The sequence below is a fragment of the Carassius carassius genome, chromosome 24 (assembly GCF_963082965.1).
Source record: "Carassius carassius chromosome 24, fCarCar2.1, whole genome shotgun sequence".
In the NCBI taxonomy this organism is placed as follows: Eukaryota; Metazoa; Chordata; class Actinopteri; order Cypriniformes; family Cyprinidae; genus Carassius; species Carassius carassius.
Window position 1 is genome coordinate 12,076,482 of NC_081778.1, and position 18,995 is coordinate 12,095,476.

The 18,995-nt window shown below is 42.1% G+C and overlaps 1 protein-coding gene across 4 annotated transcripts in view; it reads right to left on the bottom strand.

The window, feature by feature from the left end:
- The window catches only part of LOC132102824 (oxysterol-binding protein-related protein 3-like), a 60,656-nt gene that overhangs the window by 7,439 nt on the left and 34,222 nt on the right, over nt 1-18,995 (bottom strand). For 3 of the 4 annotated variants that reach the window (XM_059507496.1, XM_059507497.1, XM_059507494.1), the window contains exons 4-13: nt 18,476-18,529; nt 17,102-17,215; nt 10,287-10,451; nt 9,889-10,000; nt 9,697-9,800; nt 7,817-7,909; nt 7,309-7,468; nt 5,377-5,507; nt 3,516-3,623; nt 19-156 (exon numbers count right to left, since the gene is read on the bottom strand). In XM_059507496.1, the coding sequence (XP_059363479.1) occupies nt 19-156; nt 3,516-3,623; nt 5,377-5,507; nt 7,309-7,468; nt 7,817-7,909; nt 9,697-9,800; nt 9,889-10,000; nt 10,287-10,451; nt 17,102-17,215; nt 18,476-18,529 (1,179 nt within the window). The remainder of the gene's footprint in view (nt 1-18; nt 157-3,515; nt 3,624-5,376; nt 5,508-7,308; nt 7,469-7,816; nt 7,910-9,696; nt 9,801-9,888; nt 10,001-10,286; nt 10,452-17,101; nt 17,216-18,475; nt 18,530-18,995) is intronic. The other variant, XM_059507498.1, reaches the window with a different exon arrangement.

The window sequence follows — 18,995 nt, forward strand, 5'->3', positions numbered from 1 at the left end:
ATTGACACTCATTCTCACCTCATTTTCTGAAGAGCTAGCTGACAGCAGCACTTCCTGTGCATCGAAGAACTCCGATAGAGACTCTGTAATGGAAGCTCTGCTCTCATTAGACGCCTGGTGAACAAGAGGACGGGAACCATCACAGGAGTCTTGCTTCTGTTTGAAGAAAAGTCATGGTTTCAAGACACATAGTGCCAAACATCACAGAAATAAAAAAAAATGTGGATCATACTTGACCCCAAAATAAAAAAATAAAATGACATTACATTACTAATACAATTAATTCTATAATTATATATAATATCTATTTTTTGAACCATTCAATGCTTTTTTTGTCATGACAATTAAGCACACTATCCTTGATAGTGTGCTTAATAACAAACTTGTCATTACTGTTACATGCAAAAAATACTCCTAACTAATATAATACAGAAATTAATAGTCCAGTCAAACTAAATTAACCCTCCTAATGCATCCGATTCAGCTTTAACCTGGAAGAACTTTTCAAATGGGTAAAGAATATCAAATTATGCATGATCTAATTTTTATACATTTTTGTAAATATATTCTTAACATTTTAATTGCATATATATATATATATATATATATATATATATATAGTAATAACCATTTTTTTAATGTACCTTGCAATACTTTATTTGTTTTAGGACAACTTTGAGTCAGGTATCAATATTATGGTTTTGTATATATATTTAGCCTCTTTCCCATATCACACTTTTAACATGGTAAAAATGACTATGCATGCATAAATAAACTATGGATAGACAAAAGCTATAACAAATAAACCTGAACTACAGTCCCAAGTGAATGTAAAACTAAAATGGTAATAACACAGTAATGATCAATGCATAGAAATGTTTGCACAGTAACTAATTTATGAAGACGGTATCGATCAATTATGTTTTAAAATATGGTTTAAGTTGGAAAAAAAGTTTTGACCACTGGGTCAAAACTGATCTGCGAAATCTCTGAGTTGGTTTTGAATAAATTGTGAGGGAATTATTACAACCCGAATTCCAGAAAAGTTGGGACGTTTTTTAAATTTTAATAAATGAAAACTAAAAGACTTTCAAATCACATGAGCCAATATTTTATTCACAATAGAACATAGATAACATAGCAAATGTTTAAACTGAGAAAGTTTACAATTTTATGCACAAAATGAGCTCATTTCAATTTTGATTTCTGCTACAGTTCTCTAAATAGTTGGGACGGGGCATGTTTACCATGGTGTAGCATCTCCTTTTCTTTTCAAAACAGTTTGAAGACGTCTGGGCATTGAGGCTATGAGTTGCTGGAGTTTTGCTGTTGGAATTTGGTCCCATTCTTGCCTTATATAGATTTCCAGCTGCTGAAGAGTTCGTGGTCGTCTTTGACGTATTTTTCGTTTAATGATGCGCCAAATGTTCTCTATAGGTGAAAGATCTGGACTGCAGGCAGGCCAGGTTAGCACCCGGACTCTTCTACGACGAAGCCATGCTGTTGTTATAGCTGCAGTATGTGGTTTTGCATTGTCCTGCTGAAATTAACAAGGCCTTCCCTGAAATAGACGTTGTTTGGAGGGAAGCATATGTTGCTCTAAAACCTTTATATACCTTTCAGCATTCACAGAGCCTTCCAAAACATGCAAGCTGCCCATACCGTATGCACTTATGCACCCCTATACCATCAGAGATGCTGGCTTTTGAACTGAACGCTGATAACATGCTGGAAGGTCTCCCTCCTCTTTAGCCCGGAGGACACGGCGTCCGTGATTTCCAACAAGAATGTCAAATTTGGACTCGTCTGACCATAAAACACTATTCCACTTTGAAATAGTCCATTTTAAATGAGCCTTGGCCCACAGGACACGACGGCGCTTCTGGACCATGTTCACATATGGCTTCCTTTTTGCATGATAGAGCTTTAGTTGGCATCTGCTGATGGCACGGTGGATTGTGTTTACCGACAGTGGTTTCTGAAAGTATTCCTGGGCCCATTTAGTAATGTCATTGACACAATCATGCCGATGAGTGATGCAGTGTCGTCTGAGAGCCCGAAGACCACGGGCATCCAATAAAGGTCTCCGGCCTTGTCCCTTACGCACAGAGATTTCTCCAGTTTCTCTGAATCTTTTGATGATGTTATGCACTGTAGATTATGAGATTTGCAAAGCCTTTGCAATTTGACGTTGAGGAACATTGTTAAAATTTTAAAAAAAGTTTTCCACAATTTTTTTACGCAGTCTTTCACAGATTGGAGAGCCTCTGCCCATCTTTACTTCTGAGAGACTCTGCTTCTCTAAGACAAAGCTTTTGATATCAATTAACTTAATTAATCACTAGATGTTCTCCCAGCTGAATCTTTTCAAAACTGCTTGCTTTTTTAGCCATTTGTTGCCCCCGTGCCAACTTTTTTGAGACCTGTAGCAGGCATTAAATTTTAAATGAGCTAATTAAGTGGATAAAAGTGTCAATTTCTCAGTTTAAACATTTGCTACGTTATCTATGTTCTATTGTGAATAAAATATTGGCTCATGTGATTTGAAATTCCTTTAGTTTTCATTTTATTAAAATTTAAAAAACGTCCCAACTTTTCCGGAATTCGGGTTGTAAATACCACCATTATTTTTTTAGAGTTAGAGTAATGAGAATGAGATTTTAAACACAGCTATAAGAGTTATGATTTTTATACATTATAGTGGGTCATGGAGATCTGTTATATGCACCAAATTGCATTTAAAATCCTAATAGAAATATATCACTGGTCTTAAAATATGCTTAATCTTAATTCTTATTTGTTTGTTTTCATGTTGAGATTAAATATTTCCCAGATATTTCTTGGCAGCTTTCATGAGAGTCACCTCATTAGCTCATGTATGAAGCAAAAAGGATAAAACATCCCAACAGATGATAAAAAAAAAAAAAAATGAAGAACGAGGGAGAATATTTCTTATCAGCCCAAGACAAAGTAAAAAAACTAAACAAAACAAAAAAAAAAACAAAAAAAAAAACAATCAGCTAACTTGTTTTTAATCATGACTAGTAATGAAGCAGTCAGACAAAAAGTAAAAGACAGCTGGCAGAGCTTTACAAGATAATTAGCGTAAAAGCATTATGTTGACTAGAATATCAATTAGGGAAGTTGGTTATTAATGAAGCAATTCTACAAGAACACATCACAGATAGCATGTGAAGTGTGGGTGCTGTATATGGTTGTTAGTTCGTGTGCGAGTTTGTTTGAGAGTAAACTATCCAGAGACATGATTAACTGACTCAGCCTCTCTATAGAGTACGTGTGTATTCAATTAGCATAAATCAACTTAAGCCATGGGTTTTATCCCGAGGTAACAGCAACTATTCGGTTGACAAATCTTACACTAATTCTTTCTACAATAATGAATTCTCCACAAGTGAATAATGAGCAATGACTAATGAAAAGTATGGTTTGTGGCAGCTGTAGAAATGATCCTGTCTTGATAATGGCACTAATGATAGCACATTTCCCAGACCCACCTGCAGGGGGCCAGGACTGAGGTTTATATGGACAGAGGGCTCAGAGATGTGCGACTCAGTGTGAATCTTGCACAGACGCTCTTGCAGCTCAGCGTTCTGTATTACAGCCTGCAAAAGCAACCAGCAGATACTCACATGGCATCCACACAGAGCTCCTAACTATTAAACATACTGTAAAAACTGAAAAGAATTATTACAGGTAATTATTTATTCACCCTCATCTATTTTATACAGTGACTAGAACGTTCAAGCTAAGACAATAACTATTAGGGGCCGTTCACAAAGAACATGTTTTTCCATTCCACTGCGCTTGCGTCTTTTGCAGCATCTTGTGCATGACGTTGCATTCTAAAAAATATGGTGATTATGATTTAAAAACTGTGTTTTGAGACATTGCACTTTCATTTGGAAATACATTCTTAAATCTCACTTATTCAAATGTGGTGTGTAAATATGTATTTTCATGTTGATTACATTAAATGGGTTTGGTTCTTTAGATTTTCATAACTGATGAGGTTTGTGGATCGTAACTCTCAAGTATGAATAAGGGGTGTTACAATTATATCGATTACTGATGATAACTGTGATTATAAAAAATGAAGTACTAATATCCCGTTAATATTACACTTACAGTAATATTGTAAATAATCCAGCACCAGTAATGATTTGGTTCACTCAAAACATAGATTTGGATACTCCAGCATAGTAGCATATCATAAAACTGTATCTACTACTGCCGCACAAAATCATGTTGGAGGAGATGACAGGCGAAGGCAAACATGATTCATTGGCCAAACAAAAGAAAACAAAGATGAATTTGATAAGTTTTCACCAAAAAAAATTCTATTGATACACCTAGCAATATGCTTTTGCATTACTTTAACTCATCAAATTTACCCAATTTCAACTTTATTTTATAAGTTACACAATATTCAACCTGATTTTTAAAAGTCTGTTTAATATAATTTAAGTTGAAATTACTTGTACAGCCAATTTGATAATACTTAATTATGGCAGCAGCTGAACTGAAGTTTACGTAGGTGGTATTTTTATTGAAGTGAATTGCAGTAATATTTTTATTGTGAATTCTCTTAGCCACAAAAAACGTGCACCATAAATCTGATAACATGACAGCCCTGATTTGAATATGTAAAAGTGAATTTGAGATTTAAACAGCCAAAATGAGAATGTCAATGAAGAAGGTTTGATTTTCAGGTAATACTATAACAACTTAAATTTGAATGAGGTATACTGTATGGACTTTTTGTCTTTTTTAGAGCTTGACAGCCCTGATTTTTGGGTAAACTATTCCTTTAAAATACTTGAGCGAAACATAAAGTACAGTAGTTTGAAGTTACTAGAGACAGAACGTGACTTTGAGTTTCAGACAGATTTCCCTGCAGTTCTGATATAACAGATGTTAGTTGGGCGTTTATTCTCAGAAGTGCTAGAGTGGGGGGCTGCTTCACAATAACGTGACTCACTGAGGAAAATTAGTCATAATTCAGTGTTACAGCGCTCGATTTAGCACAGACTGTTTTTAGCATGTACAAATAGTTGCTGGGAGGGTCAACACTATTGAGATTCATTAGAAGCTCGACATACTCATTATACTACAATAGCACTTCCACAGGTAATTCTCTGCACTTTATTAGAAGGCACGTCTAAATATTGTCTTTGGCCATTTAATTAATTGACATAGGAGCTGCATGTTTACAAAAGCACCGAACAAGAGCTCAGGATGCATGCAATGCTTTCAAGTGAAACCGTATTTAGGCAAGAAACTGAACTATTGTTAGTATATCGTGTTGAGCTTGAGGAAATGCACAGAGAGGAAATGTGTGTGTGTTGGTGAGCGTACAGCAGCCAGGGCATTCTTCAGTCCCAAAAGCTGGGCCGAGGGGGCAGGACAAGACTCGTGCTCCAGCATCTGTTTAAGTCTCTCTTTCTCTGTCGTCAACATGCACAGGGCTGATTTCATGGTTGTATGAACTGGAAACAAACACATTAAGAAAAGAGTTAAGCATTATTTCAGGAATATATAAGGATATAAATCCTTTTCATGCATGATTTATTCAAACATGATTTATGAAACACAATCTGCTTGTTATTAAAGGGAGTATACATATCATGCAATGCCTTATAATCTCTGAGTCATATGTCAGGAAGAAAAATGTGTATTGTAGTCTCCACTTTCATTATAGCAGGAGTGTGAAGGCGGTTTCTCATGGCTTGCATCAGGGCAAGTTTTATATGCTTCTTTGGCCTCCTAAAACTTACTGCAGATGCAAGTCATAAGGGTGATTTTAAAATTAAATTTATGCATTTAGCAGACGCTTTTATCCAAAGCGACTTACAGTGCTTCAAGCTATCAATGTGTTCCCAGGGAATCGAACCCCCAACCTTGATAGCGCAATGCTCTACCAGTTGAGCTACAGGAACACAGGATTTTAAAACGCTGCTATGATAGCAAGGAAACAGGAAGTGTTTGGAGTAAACAGTGAAAACGTGTTCTTGAGCTTAGAACAAAAAGAAGGCTGATATTACTTAGATCCTTGCAGAAAAAGAAATTGATTACCGTATGTATACACTACGGTTCAAAAGTTCAGGGTTTAGGCCATTATTTTTGAAAGAAATTAATACATATATTCAGCAAGGATGCATGAAACTGATCACAGTAAAGGATTCATTAAAGTGTCAGTAAAGAATTAAATTTTTACCAAATATTTCAAATAAATGCTGTTCTTTTGAACATTTATGTCATCAAAATGTTTTAAATATTTTATTTAAAAAAATAAATAAATTATTAATCACATGCTTTAATGTATATACGTTGACCCAATAAAGAGAAACTGTAAAGTATTCAAAATCTTTACAAAGAGTTTGGCAGTTTTAGTAACTAAAAACGCTGGACATCTCAGACACTGTAATGGTAAACCCTTTAGTTTTGATTTAGTTTAGTGTAGATTTCATCACTGCACAAAACCACACATTGATTTAAAGCTGTGTATCATGTGTCTTGTATTAGTGGTTATATTTCTCTCTAGCCTTAATTGGCAACTTTAGAAACAACATCACAGAGCCACCACTAAAAAACAGGTATATTGTACTGTACAATAGAAGTTGCCTAATTTACAATGACCTACCACCTGCAGTAAATAATGGCTTTTCAATTTCAATTCACACCAGATTTGCAGGTCTGGAGCCAGCAAATCCTTTGAATGGATATCAAAAGACTACCATTTGCATGAAACGCTGTGCTGGTATCACTACCACTTATTCACTAGCTTTTTCGCCTAGATACACTACATTTGGTTATCAGTATTCACTAGAAATACCATATTAATCCATAATGTAGAACAGCACCAAACCAGTAAAATACTACAGGAACTAGCATGGAAACTCATGCAGATCTAAGTGTTTTAGTATTTTATTCTTGCTGGTCGGCTTACCTAGAGAGGTTTTAATATTGTCCAATCAAACCTTTTGACCTGTACTAAGGGACCAGCTAGGTAATTTCTCTGACAATGACAATACTGATTTTCATGCAGATAAAGTGCATAAAACCATTTGAAATCAACATCTGTCACATTCTCCCGAGTTTTAAGTGTTCCCTTGGCAATTTCCTCCTGATGACATGTATTTTATCTGCAAATAGGACATTCTGAACCAAAAATGTGGGATTTAGGGGTGAATGATGAGGTATAATTTGTCACATAGGATAAATGGTGCAGTGATAAATGGTGGTTCTAGTGATACATCACTAAAAGTATTTTTCTGTAGCAGAACTCACGGTTGTTTGCGACACGGCAGAAGTCTTCCTGCAGTTTGGATACGTCTATAGGCGAGTCTAAAGTTTCATGGTATGGCTTCTCATTGGTCAGGTCTGCTAAAGAAAGGTTGGGATTGGACGCATGGAGACGGACAGAGCCTGCTGAGATACAGCTGGGAACCTTCAAAATATTAGGAGAAAAAACCAGGTCAACTGTCAGTGATGGTGCTATTCATTTTGGCATGAGATAAATGGCCTGGGGAAAACAGAAGTTTCTCTTGCATGCAGTAAAACTAATGGTGAAGGGACAATAAAACAATGCGTGACTATAATTGTCATCACACTATTCATGCATGTAATACATCAGCAAATCAGCTCCATAAAACATTGTTAACATTAAAAATGCATGGCGCTCTAGTAATTTGAAGTATTCATGAAGTGATTAATAACTGCCTTGTGAGCTACAACAAAAGGCTTTTTAAAACTGGTTTTATGTTTTAATATCTGCAAGTAGAAGGTCACGGATCACCTGAAGGGTTGTTTTGTTGTCTTTCCCGTAATTCTTGGGACGCCATTTTCTGGGATGTCTCTTCTCTTTTTTGGGGCTGTCGTATGTTGAGGCCTATACAGAATGAAAAATACTGAAACTCTGTATTTATTTATTTTTAATTCCTATCATTCCCCTAAAACATACAGAAAACATTTCAATCAACTAAAGTAGATTCTTTGTACACATTCACAATATATATGCACAATGTCTCTGTCTAATGGTTAGAGAGTTATAACCCGAAGGTTGTGGGTTTGAGTCTCAGATCGGTGAACCCCCAGCTGCTTCCTAGGTGCTGCAGCAATATGGCTGCCCACTGCTCCGGGTGTGTGTTCACTGCTGTGTGTGTGTGTGTGTGCACTTGGATGGGTTAAATGCAGAGCACAAATTTCCAAATATGGGACACCACGTCACTTTACTTATATATTGGTAGCATATGAGTAAATTGCTGATAATAGAGATTATTTAATTTATCCGTATTGGATATATATTGGCTAATACTGGAAATGTAATTGTGCATGCTCATTTCCCCCCTATTTTTAGCTTTGCCATCATCTAACACTCATCTAGCAAATTTATATTTAAACACTAGTAATTTAACAACTAATATTAATTGCATTCTTGAGCAAATCTTGAAATAAATATCCATTTTCATACTATACAATTTTGTGATGCACAAATTCACTTAACGGTATTGAATACTGGCCATCTATTGGTTATTGGCCATAACATGAAAAGAGTAAAAAGCCAGATGACATGAAAAAAAAAACCTGCAAGCTAGCCGAGGACAACATTTACATTCACGGCAGCCAAAGTAAACAGCAGTTGTAATAAAATAAGGCGGCCCATTTGGCAGATGAAAGGACAGCTTTCTGAATCATAGCTCATCTGTAACAGCAGTTATGTGGAATAATTTGATCATGACTATCCTTGTGAAGCTGTGGTATCAACTGAATGACTGTTTGTCAGTTTACAGCATCCACAGGCACAGCTGGACCACTGCCTGAGGGACTAAGACTGGCCTTTTTTTGAGGTTAACTAAAAATATGAATAAGCAATATAGCACATAAATTTAGCAAAATGCTCCTCTTTATAGTTTTTTTTTCCTAGCTGACTAATGAGTTTATGGATGCGAATGGTTATTCTGAGGTAAATGTTTGTTATGTTGCATTGTTTACAGCAGTTTGAAACACTGAACGAGTGGTTACATGAGACATTTCAGTAAGATGTACTGTATCTTATAACACCTTTCGATGTCCATTCATGTTTATCTCGTACTATATTAGTAAACGTTCCACTTGAACAAAGGAGCGAAAGCGGGGACTCAAGCCAGATTAAAGAGCACCAAAATGGCATGTTTGAATTTAGGTATGAATTTGGCAAAATCTTAAAGCTGATACTTTGTTTATTAAAAGTTAACAGAGCATAAAGCTTACTGTGACTATTGGACAGCAAGTGCGCTACAAATATTATGAAGTTCAGCAATTTACAGAACACAGTACATCTTGATACAAGTTAAGAAGCCATATCTTCTTGTAATGACAAGCTAGCGGACCACTTTACTTGTTGTAGTTTCAGTTGTGCATAATATAGACTTTTACTTTGCACGGTGTGCCGTCAACGCTGTTTTTTACCCGCTAAAACTTTGATGCACTGTCTCAGTTTATTACGTCAACATAACATTAAGTTTTAAACTCGCAAATTAAAATGTTTGGTCGCAAATGTGACTGTTTTAGGCGCAGCCGGGAGCCCTGTCTGATATATGACTTAACTATAGATTGTTAGCAAAAAGTAAAATACATAATGTACATGTAATTACTTTTATGAGGCTGTTATAATTTTGTGTGTGAGTGACATGTAACCTGCAGAGCGTTGATGGCTGGTGCAGAGTAGGTGCGGTGTAACACCTCCATACTTCTCAGCAAGTGATTCAGTTCTAGCAGCTGAGCCTCACATACTGAGAGTTCTGAGAAGACAAAGAACACTGTGCAGTAAAAAGCTGCAGGCACAGCATCTTCAGAGTGAGATGGATTCATAAATTGGTGTTTGTGTACCTTTGGTGCACCTGTCCATGTCATCAGAAGACTGGAGCCAGGCGGTCACCTTGGCCTGGCTGGCAAAAGATGCCGGCGAGTGGAGAGAGGACTGCTTTACGAGCGAGGCACGCTACAGAAAATGATTGAGCAGAGAAAGAGAAAGAGAAGATAAATGCAAAATACATTGCATATGCATATACTCTGCTGGACATTGTTAGTTGACAAATTAAACTAGTCACAGTGTGAAACATACTTTTTTGAGAGTCTATTTTGTAAAAGTTGCTACAAATTGACAGAGGTTTAAAACTTGAACAGTTTTTAACATCCTCTCAAAGTTAAAGCACTTGCGCAGTCTTTGTTATTCTTTCTGACATTTATCTTTCCGTCTAAACCCTCTACATGTCCCATGGCATTACCTTTCTGATAGACTGACTGTCAGGTATCATGGGGGAGGAGGTGAGGGGGTAATGAGGTTGGAAGAGTGTTTTCTCATGAGGGAACATGGCGATCTCATTCTGCCTGTAAAGTCTGTGGTGACGGAGCTTAGAGACCCATTCATCAAACAGCTCCTGGGACTTGATCTGCAATACACCACAGTTAAAGATTCAGGATAAAGGAAACCTACTCAATCACGATTCAGAAGCTGTTTTCCCTGACGTTGTGTGTGTCTGCACTTTAAAATGGTTTAGATGAAGGTTGACCTCGTGATTTTGTATTTGAAGGACCTGGTTCCCATTCCTGAGATCAAGAGTTTCAGAACTCACTTGGAGAAAAAGCCGTCGAAACCTATTTTGTCCCTTAAATGAGTCTCTTTAAAAGAGGATTCTCTACATGGAAGCAGAATTTCATTTGACAGTCAAACTCTCTTTTGGGGTTTGTAATGATTTGCTAAAAGCTTTAAACATGATAACGTACTCAGTTACTAAACGTAACCTCGGTTCTCTCTAGAAGAGCGAACGAGTACTGCGTCTTAGCTAAGACGCTACGGGAAAAGTCTCTTTTCACGAAATACTGAAGCAAAAAATTATCCTTAATTTTGTATTTTTGTAAAGCGCATTTGCAGCAGTACACAGCCATCGGCTCGTTCGCTCATTGGCTTGTTCTGCGGCAACTGCACAGCTTCGCGCCCTTCTTGCCACTTCCCGCCGAAACGGGTGTGGCCCAACCTATAAAAGGAGCTCGAAAAGGCTGACTCACCTGATTTATTTCATCGCCGAAGTGAACCAGAGTGAATTGTACGCACGGCAGAGAACGCAGTACTCGTTCACTCTTCTACGTTCTCTTACGAGAGCTCTCTCGCACTGCGTCTTAGCTAAGACGCTACGGGAACCCAATGTAAAACGCCGTGCGCGCAGGGATCACACACCAATAAACCTGAAGCAACGCCCAGGATTTACAGTGCACAGTCACCTGAGGGACTCACAGAGAGTCCAGGACAGAAAAGGGAAAAAGCCCTCCGTCCTATATCTAGCAGCATCCGTAGATGCGGCAATATGACATCACACAGCTGAGGCAAGGCCTGACCAATGTGGCAATGCGGGTCTTACGCAATACTGCCCATATAACAGTCGGCAGCGCATAGCGCTCGTGAACTCAGAATTCCCCTCAGGGCCCTGATTCGACTATACCGACAACAGCCTTGCTTGCAAGGCGGGGACCTCTAGGTTATAGAACATGATAAATGTAGACGGCGAGGCCCAACCTGCCGCCATACATATATCCTGCAAGGAGATCCCAGTAGACCATGCCCACGACGAGTCGACGCCTCTTGTGGAGTGTGCTCTGACGCCCAACGGGCACTGAAGGCCCCTGGAAGCGTAAGCTAACGCTATGGCGTCAACTATCCATCTGGATAGAGTCTGTCTCGAAACAGCCATTCCCTTGGAACGTCCACCGAACGAGACAAACAGCTGCTCCGTCTGCCGAAAGGCAGCAGAGCGAGACACATAAGCTCTTAAAACCCTGACAGGGCGAAGAAGACTCGAGTCTCCATCCTCCCCTGACACCGGCAGGGCAGACAGGGCAATAACCTGAACCCGAAACGGTGTGTTGAGGGATTTCGGCACATAACCGTGCCTAGGTTTGAGTATGACCCTTGAGTCATTGGGCCCAAACTCCAAGCACGACTGGCTCACCGAGAGCGCGTGCAAATCACCCACACGCTTCACAGAAGCGAGAGCCAACAAGAATACTGTCTTGAACGACAGATGCTGAAGGCTAACCGATTGGATAGGCTCAAAAGGGGGACCCTTCAAGGCTTCCAAAACCGCCGCGAGGTCCCACATAGGGACTGACGGAGGTCTGGGAGGATTCAGCCTCCTTGCTCCTCTGAGGAACCGGATGACTAAATCGTTCCTTCCTATTGACTGACCGGACGCCGTTTCAGAAAACGCAGCGATGGCCGCCACATAAACTTTGAGCGTGGATGGGGCTCTGCCCTTATCCAACAGCTCCTGTAGGAAGGAGAGGACCTCCGTCACCTCACAACTAAGGGGTAAATAACCTTGAGCTGTGCACCAGCTGGAGAACACCGACCACTTCGAGGCATACAGACGTCGTGTCGACGGAGCTCTAGCCTGAGTGATGGTATTTAGCACCCCCACTGCGAGATCAGCGGGTAACCGTTGAGCGCCCACACATGGAGGGACCACAACTCCGGTTGAGGGTGCCAAATCGAGCCCCTTGCCTGCGAGAGGAGGTCCCTCCTCAACGGTACCGGCCACGGGGCGACATCTGCTAACTGCATCAAATCTGGGAACCATGGTTGGTTCTTCCAAAGAGGTGCTACAAGCAGTATTGAACATCTCGTTTCTCTCACCCGTTCTATCACCTGCGGAAGGAGGGAGACGGGAGGAAACGCATAAAGCGGGCAACACGGCCATCTCCGTGACAGCTCGCTTTCGTTCTTGGAAAAGAACGCGGGGCAGTGAGCGTTTTCGTGGGACGCAAAGAGGTCCACCTCCGCCATGCCAAATCTCTCCCACAACAGCCGGACTGTTTGCGGGTGTAGAGACCATTCGCCCGTAGGAACATTGCCTCTGGACAGCCTGTCTGGACCCAGATTCTGCAGTCCAGGCACATGCACTGCTCTCAGCGAGCGCACGTTGCGCTGAGCCCAAACCAGGAGGCGTTCCGTCAGCCTGCACAGGTTTCGGGACCCGAGACCGCCCTGGCGATTTATGTAGGACACCACGGACATGTTGTCCGAATGGACTACGACGTGGTGATCCTTGATATGGGGACAAAAGCGCGTTAGCGCGTTCTCCACTGCCAGCATTTCCAGGCAGTTGATATGATGGAGCTTTTCCCGTTCTGACCATAGGCCAAAGGACGGTCTGCCTTCGAGCAGCGCTCCCCATCCCAAAGTGGAGGCGTCCGTCGACACCATCTTCACACTCGGGGAAGTCCCCAGGCTTACACCTGATCGGTAACAGCCGTTCGCTGTCCAAGGTGCTAGAGCCGCAACACAGCTCTGATCGACCTTGAAATGCAGCCGGCCAGACGCCCATGCTCTGCGCGGCACCCGAGCCTTCAGCCAGAACTGCAGGGGGCGCATGCGGAGCAGGCCCAGCCGCAGAACCGGAGATGCTGAGGCCATGAGACCCAGCATCTTTTGACAGTGTTTGAGCGACACGGTCGCGCCGCAGCGGAAAGAACTCGCTGAGCGCTGAATGCCCATCGCGCGCTGTGGTGACAGCCGCGCCGTCATGGAACACGAGTTCAGAACTATACCCAGAAACAGGATCGTCTGACTGGGGTTCAGCGAACTCTTCGCCCAATTGACACTGAGGCCGAGCTTCTCGAGGTGATCGAGTAAAACGGCCCTGTGGTCCACGAGTTCCGCTTGTGATCGGGCCAGAACCAGCCAGTCGTCCAAATAATTCAGCACTCCTATGCCTCTGAGTCTGAGAGGAGCGAGCGCTGCATCCATGCACCTCGTAAACGTACGAGGAGCTACGGACAAGCCGAATGGCTCTCTTTATAATGCCTAGCACCCAATCCGAACCCCCTGGAAGCGCTGACCATGCATCTGCATGAATGGCTAAGGGCTGAATGCGAAGCGCGCTCTGTTGACTGGGCAACAGCGGCGCTCGAGTGTGCTGCGCATCTGAGGTGGGGAGCGCGCTGATCACAGCGGGCAGATCGCTCTTCCTCGACCCCGGCGCTTAACCGACTGGGGGGAAGCTGAGCGGGTCCCGTGGGACTCGATATATCTGCGAGTAACCGTGGGCTGCATGTGTGCACATTTACCACTTTCAACTCGCTGTCTGCCTGTGCAGAATGTACGTGCACGGGCCTCGTTTTTACAGAAGCCCCGCGCCGTATGTGACATAGTGTATGTGGGCACTGGGAAGTGGGCACGGTTACTATGCGGCGCGCTCGACCGATCTGTGTCGATCTTATGTGCGCTAGCCCTGTGTGCAGGGCTGTGCTTACATGTGGAGATGGGCACTGGGTAGTGGGCATCGTCACTGCATTTATAGCACCATCGGACGTGGCCGGACGAGCGTGCACGGGTTTCGTTTTTACAGAAACCACATGACGCGTGTGACATAGTAATTGTGGGCACTGAGGGGTGGGCACGCTTACTATGCAGTGTGCGTGACCGACTTGAGTCGACATTATGGGCGCAGGCCCTGTGTGCAGGGCTGTGCTTACATGTGGAGATGGGCACTGAGGAGTGGGCATCGTCACAACATTTATAGCACCATCGGCCGTGGCCGGAACACCAGAAAAAACACTCTTTTTGTGAAACATCTGGGTAGCCGTCATAACGGCTTTGGTGTGCAGGCAAGCGGGCACTCGTGCAGGCTTGCGCATTGCAGAAGACACTGAGGCAGTCACAACTCTTGGAACTGCAACAGCGGCGCGCTTGGGTGAGAGCTCGGCCGCAGCGGAACTCGAACACCGGCGCTTTCCCAGCAGTGCTAGGATGCTTTCGGGGCTTCTGGCTTCACCGCAATCCTCTGCCGCGGCTCCCGCGGCGCGGGGCGACGGCTTGAAGAGCGAGAACGGGGTCCCGAGCTGTGTTGCTGACCCTGTTGTGATGACGCAGCAGGAGGCGGTGGGCGTGACTGAGAGCTCTGTGGGGCAGGTCTAGAGCGGCTAGCTGCAGAACTGGAGCGCTTCGGCAAGAAGTGCTTGAACGCCTGCGAAGCTTTCTGGTCCTCGGCGAATCTCTCCACAAACTCGTTGACGGAAGATCCGAAGAGGCCGGCAGGAGTTAGCGGCGCGTCAAGGAACGCAGCGCGCTCAGACTCCTTGATGTCAGAAAGCGTCAGCCACAAATGCCTCTCAGCCACCGTAGCGGAAGCCATAACCCGTCCCATGGCCTGTGCAGCGGACTTAGTAGCGCGGAGGGAGAGATCCGAAGCACTCCTCAGATCCGCGAGACAGATCGCTTCAGGTCCCATCTCATCCAGCTTGCGCAGAAGATCGCCCTGGAAAATCTGTAGCGTAGCCATGGTGTGTAGCGCAGACGCAGCCTGCCCAGCAGCAGAGAATATCCGCGCGAGCAGCGATGACGTCATGCGGCAGGCTTTGGATGGCAGCGCCGCCTTAGTCCGCCGTCCAGCAGGGGGCGGGCAAAGGTGCGCTGCTATAGCCTGTTCCACCGGCGGAAGTGACAGGTAGCCTCTGTTCTTAGCACCGTCCAGTGTGGAGAATGCTGGCGAAACAGATGAGCGGATTCTCACCAAGAATGGAGCGTCCCAAGCTTTCGCCACTTCTTCGTGAAGCTCAGGAAGAAAAGGGGCGTGCTTTGAGCTTGAGGAAGAGCGCTCATCCGGAAGATAGCTACCATCCAGCCGGGAACGTGAAGGGGGCGCTGGTGCAGACCACTCGAGGCCGAGGCTCGCCGCGGCCAGCGAGAGTACACGCATCAGCTCCTTATCGATATCCCCCCGTCTGCTGCGCGAGATCCACGGAGCTTGCCCAACCCTCACTGCCCGAAGCAAGCAGAGAGCACGTGTCTTCTTCCTCTGACGCGGGCCTGAGATCCACTTCCTCAGATGACGCGTCGGCAAGCAGCGAACGCTGAGAATCGGGAATCGATGCAGGGGAGGCCGGCGAAGCGGAGGGAACCGGCGAGCTCGGCCGAGCTGGATGCGGTTCTGGTAGGCGCTGCGAGCGGCGCTTTCTTACGACGCTGCGGCGCAGCGGATGATGCAGGCTTCAAGAAGGATGCCAGGCGAGTCTTCAGAGTCACCATAGGCATTAACTCGCAATGAGGGCATCCGTCGTCAGCGAGCGCGGCTTCAGGATGGCTTGTCCTGCTGATATGCTCTTCCAGACGGCGCTTGCTTCCTCGTGATCCAGCGATGCGTGAGCTTCGCTGAAGAGATGAAAAATCAGGTGAGTCAGCCTTTTCGAGCTCCTTTTATAGGTTGGGCCACACCCGTTTCGGCGGGAAGTGGCAAGAAGGGCGCGAAGCGCCCTTATTGGTCTGATGTTGCATCAGCCTGCGCTCGATAGGCTGTGCAGTTGCCGCAGAACAAGCCAATGAGCGAACGAGCCGTCTCGCCTATGGCTGTGTACTGCTGCAAATGCGCTTTACAAAAATACAAAATTAAGGATAATTTTTTGCTTCAGTATTTCGTGAAAAGAGACTTTTCCCGTAGCGTCTTAGCTAAGACGCAGTACGAGAGAGCTCTCGTAAGAGAACAATATATACTCATAACAGTATACACTGTAATAGAACTATATTAAACATACTACAAACCTAAGAGACAATATAAGTATTTAAAAAAAACGTATTAAATTAAAATTAAATTTAATTAAATTTAATTATTATTTTTTTTTAATTTAATTTTAATGTTTTTAATTTTAATTTAATTGAACTATATTAAACATACTACTAACCTATGAGACAATATTAGTAAAAAAAAAAAAAAAAAAACTTTGAAGGTTAAGGGTAATACATGCATTGACAATTTGAGTTCAATTCTAAACTGAATTAATGTAATTATTAACTACTTTAATTCTACTGAAATTATAATTACAAGAGCAATTCAAATGTAAGTGAAATAAGCACATTTTGATGCATATACCATCATAACCCTTTCATTGCTACTTTAAGGCTAAAGCTAACCTTATGTACCATCATAATGAAACATGTTCCAGTAAAACTGCAGCAAAATTACAGGATGCACCAGTCTCCACTAATGCTTTTCCTGTGACCGCAGAGCATTCTGACTCTGAGGTCAGTCTAATATTATAATTGTTGTGATACCTTCAGGTGATAAATGTTTTCTTCAGCATCCAGATCAATGCAATTGGAATTCTTCTTAATGGCCATGACGGACAAACCCACATCAATGCAGCCATGGAGCTTCCCTTTCTCGACCTGCACACAGCACAGACAGGACGTTTAACCCATAAATATCACCGCTACCTTGTCAACAGATCCCACAACATACTCAAATTACTACTGAGCAAATATGTTTCTCCTGGTTAAGCCTCAAATGAATATAGATTCAAACTGAATTCTTGGCTCTTGTGCTTTTCCACAAATAAGGAAATCTACTGCATGCTTTCAAAAATACAACAGAGTGAGACAGCCCAGCTCATTGCATCTTATTGTGGCTATTTCAAAGGTTTACATGAATGACATAAAAGTGGTGATGAGAAATGTGGAGAATATACGGATTTGGTTCCATGAAAGAAATTTTCAATATTTATAAGGATGAATATTTAAAAATGAATTACATTTACATTGCCAGTTACATTTAATAATAAAATTAAATACAATTCTTTCAAAAAATACATATAATCAGACTTTTAAGCCTGAATAAATGCAATCCAACAATAGTCCTTAATGATATATTAAAAATATATATAAATATACATGTAATACGTGGTAACATATTTCAATCAATTCAATGACAAAATGCATAATGTGTATCTTTAACTACACTGACATATAACTGACCAGTCAATAACTACTGTACACTGATTAGATAAAATATTACATAAAAATAACTTGCTCATAAGAGTCATTTATTCTGTAATCAAACTAAATTCTGAATTTGTAAGCATACATCGCTCTGTAAGCATACTGTGCATTCAAAACAGTAAATTTCACAAAAAGTGACGAGTTTGCAGAACTTTAAAAGCAAGCGGGCTTCAGCTAATTTCTCTAATGCATAACCGTGTCATATTCAACTAGAGCTTTTGATTTAGAGGCCAAAAAGGCTCCAGCTACATCTGAAAGATATATGGCAGGTTAAATATGTACTTTCATTATAATTTAATACCCTGGCCACTTCATGATGCTGTTTAGGACGGCAAACTGGTATTAGGGAAGGCAACCACAGCAATGTGGTATAATAGTTTCTGTTCTGTACCGCTTTACATTTGCAAACTATTGGCTCTAGATAATGCTTTCAAACCCTGGGGACATTAACGTTTATTTTACATACCCACAGCTTGAGGCTTTTATCAGCAGGAAACATATATTGACAGAAAGACGGAGATTTAGGGCCTCTACAGATGAAGAGCTCTGTGAAGACTAACATGATGGGGAACTGACCACTAAAAGTCCTGAGTGCTTTAGTTCAATAGACTGAGTGAGTGTGTGTGTGTGTGTGAGGCCTTTTAGACTCACATCAGCTGCGCATTTGGCATACTTCAAAATGCCTTTATCCAGGTAGAAGAATCTCTGTGAAGAAAGAAGCACAGAAACTTGGGTCAGACTTATTTGGTAAAAGATGAATGTCCTGAGTGACTGTGTATCTCTATGCTTCTTTTCTGTCTATCCTTGTATTTACTCTTTTTGGTTGAAGGGTATTTTTGGAGAACAAACCTTTGAATGGCTTACTTTGTATCTGAACGTTAAACTGGCACAGAAAAAAGTATTTTTGTATCAAAAAATGCTCACTTCATCTTTGTGTTTGTGCACTTCAATTGAACAGAATGAGTGCTTTAACTGTCAGACACCTAACACTGAAACATGTAAAATGTGAAATGACTGTGCCATGTATTTAAAGTGTGGTTTCTGGTTTAATCAATTTAGTTCAGTTTGGCTAAAAACAAAAAGTACTCCTCATTAAAAAAATTTAAAGAAACAACTTGATTTGCAACGTTACTGGCTACAGACATTACTGTGGGTTTTATTATTTTTTCTG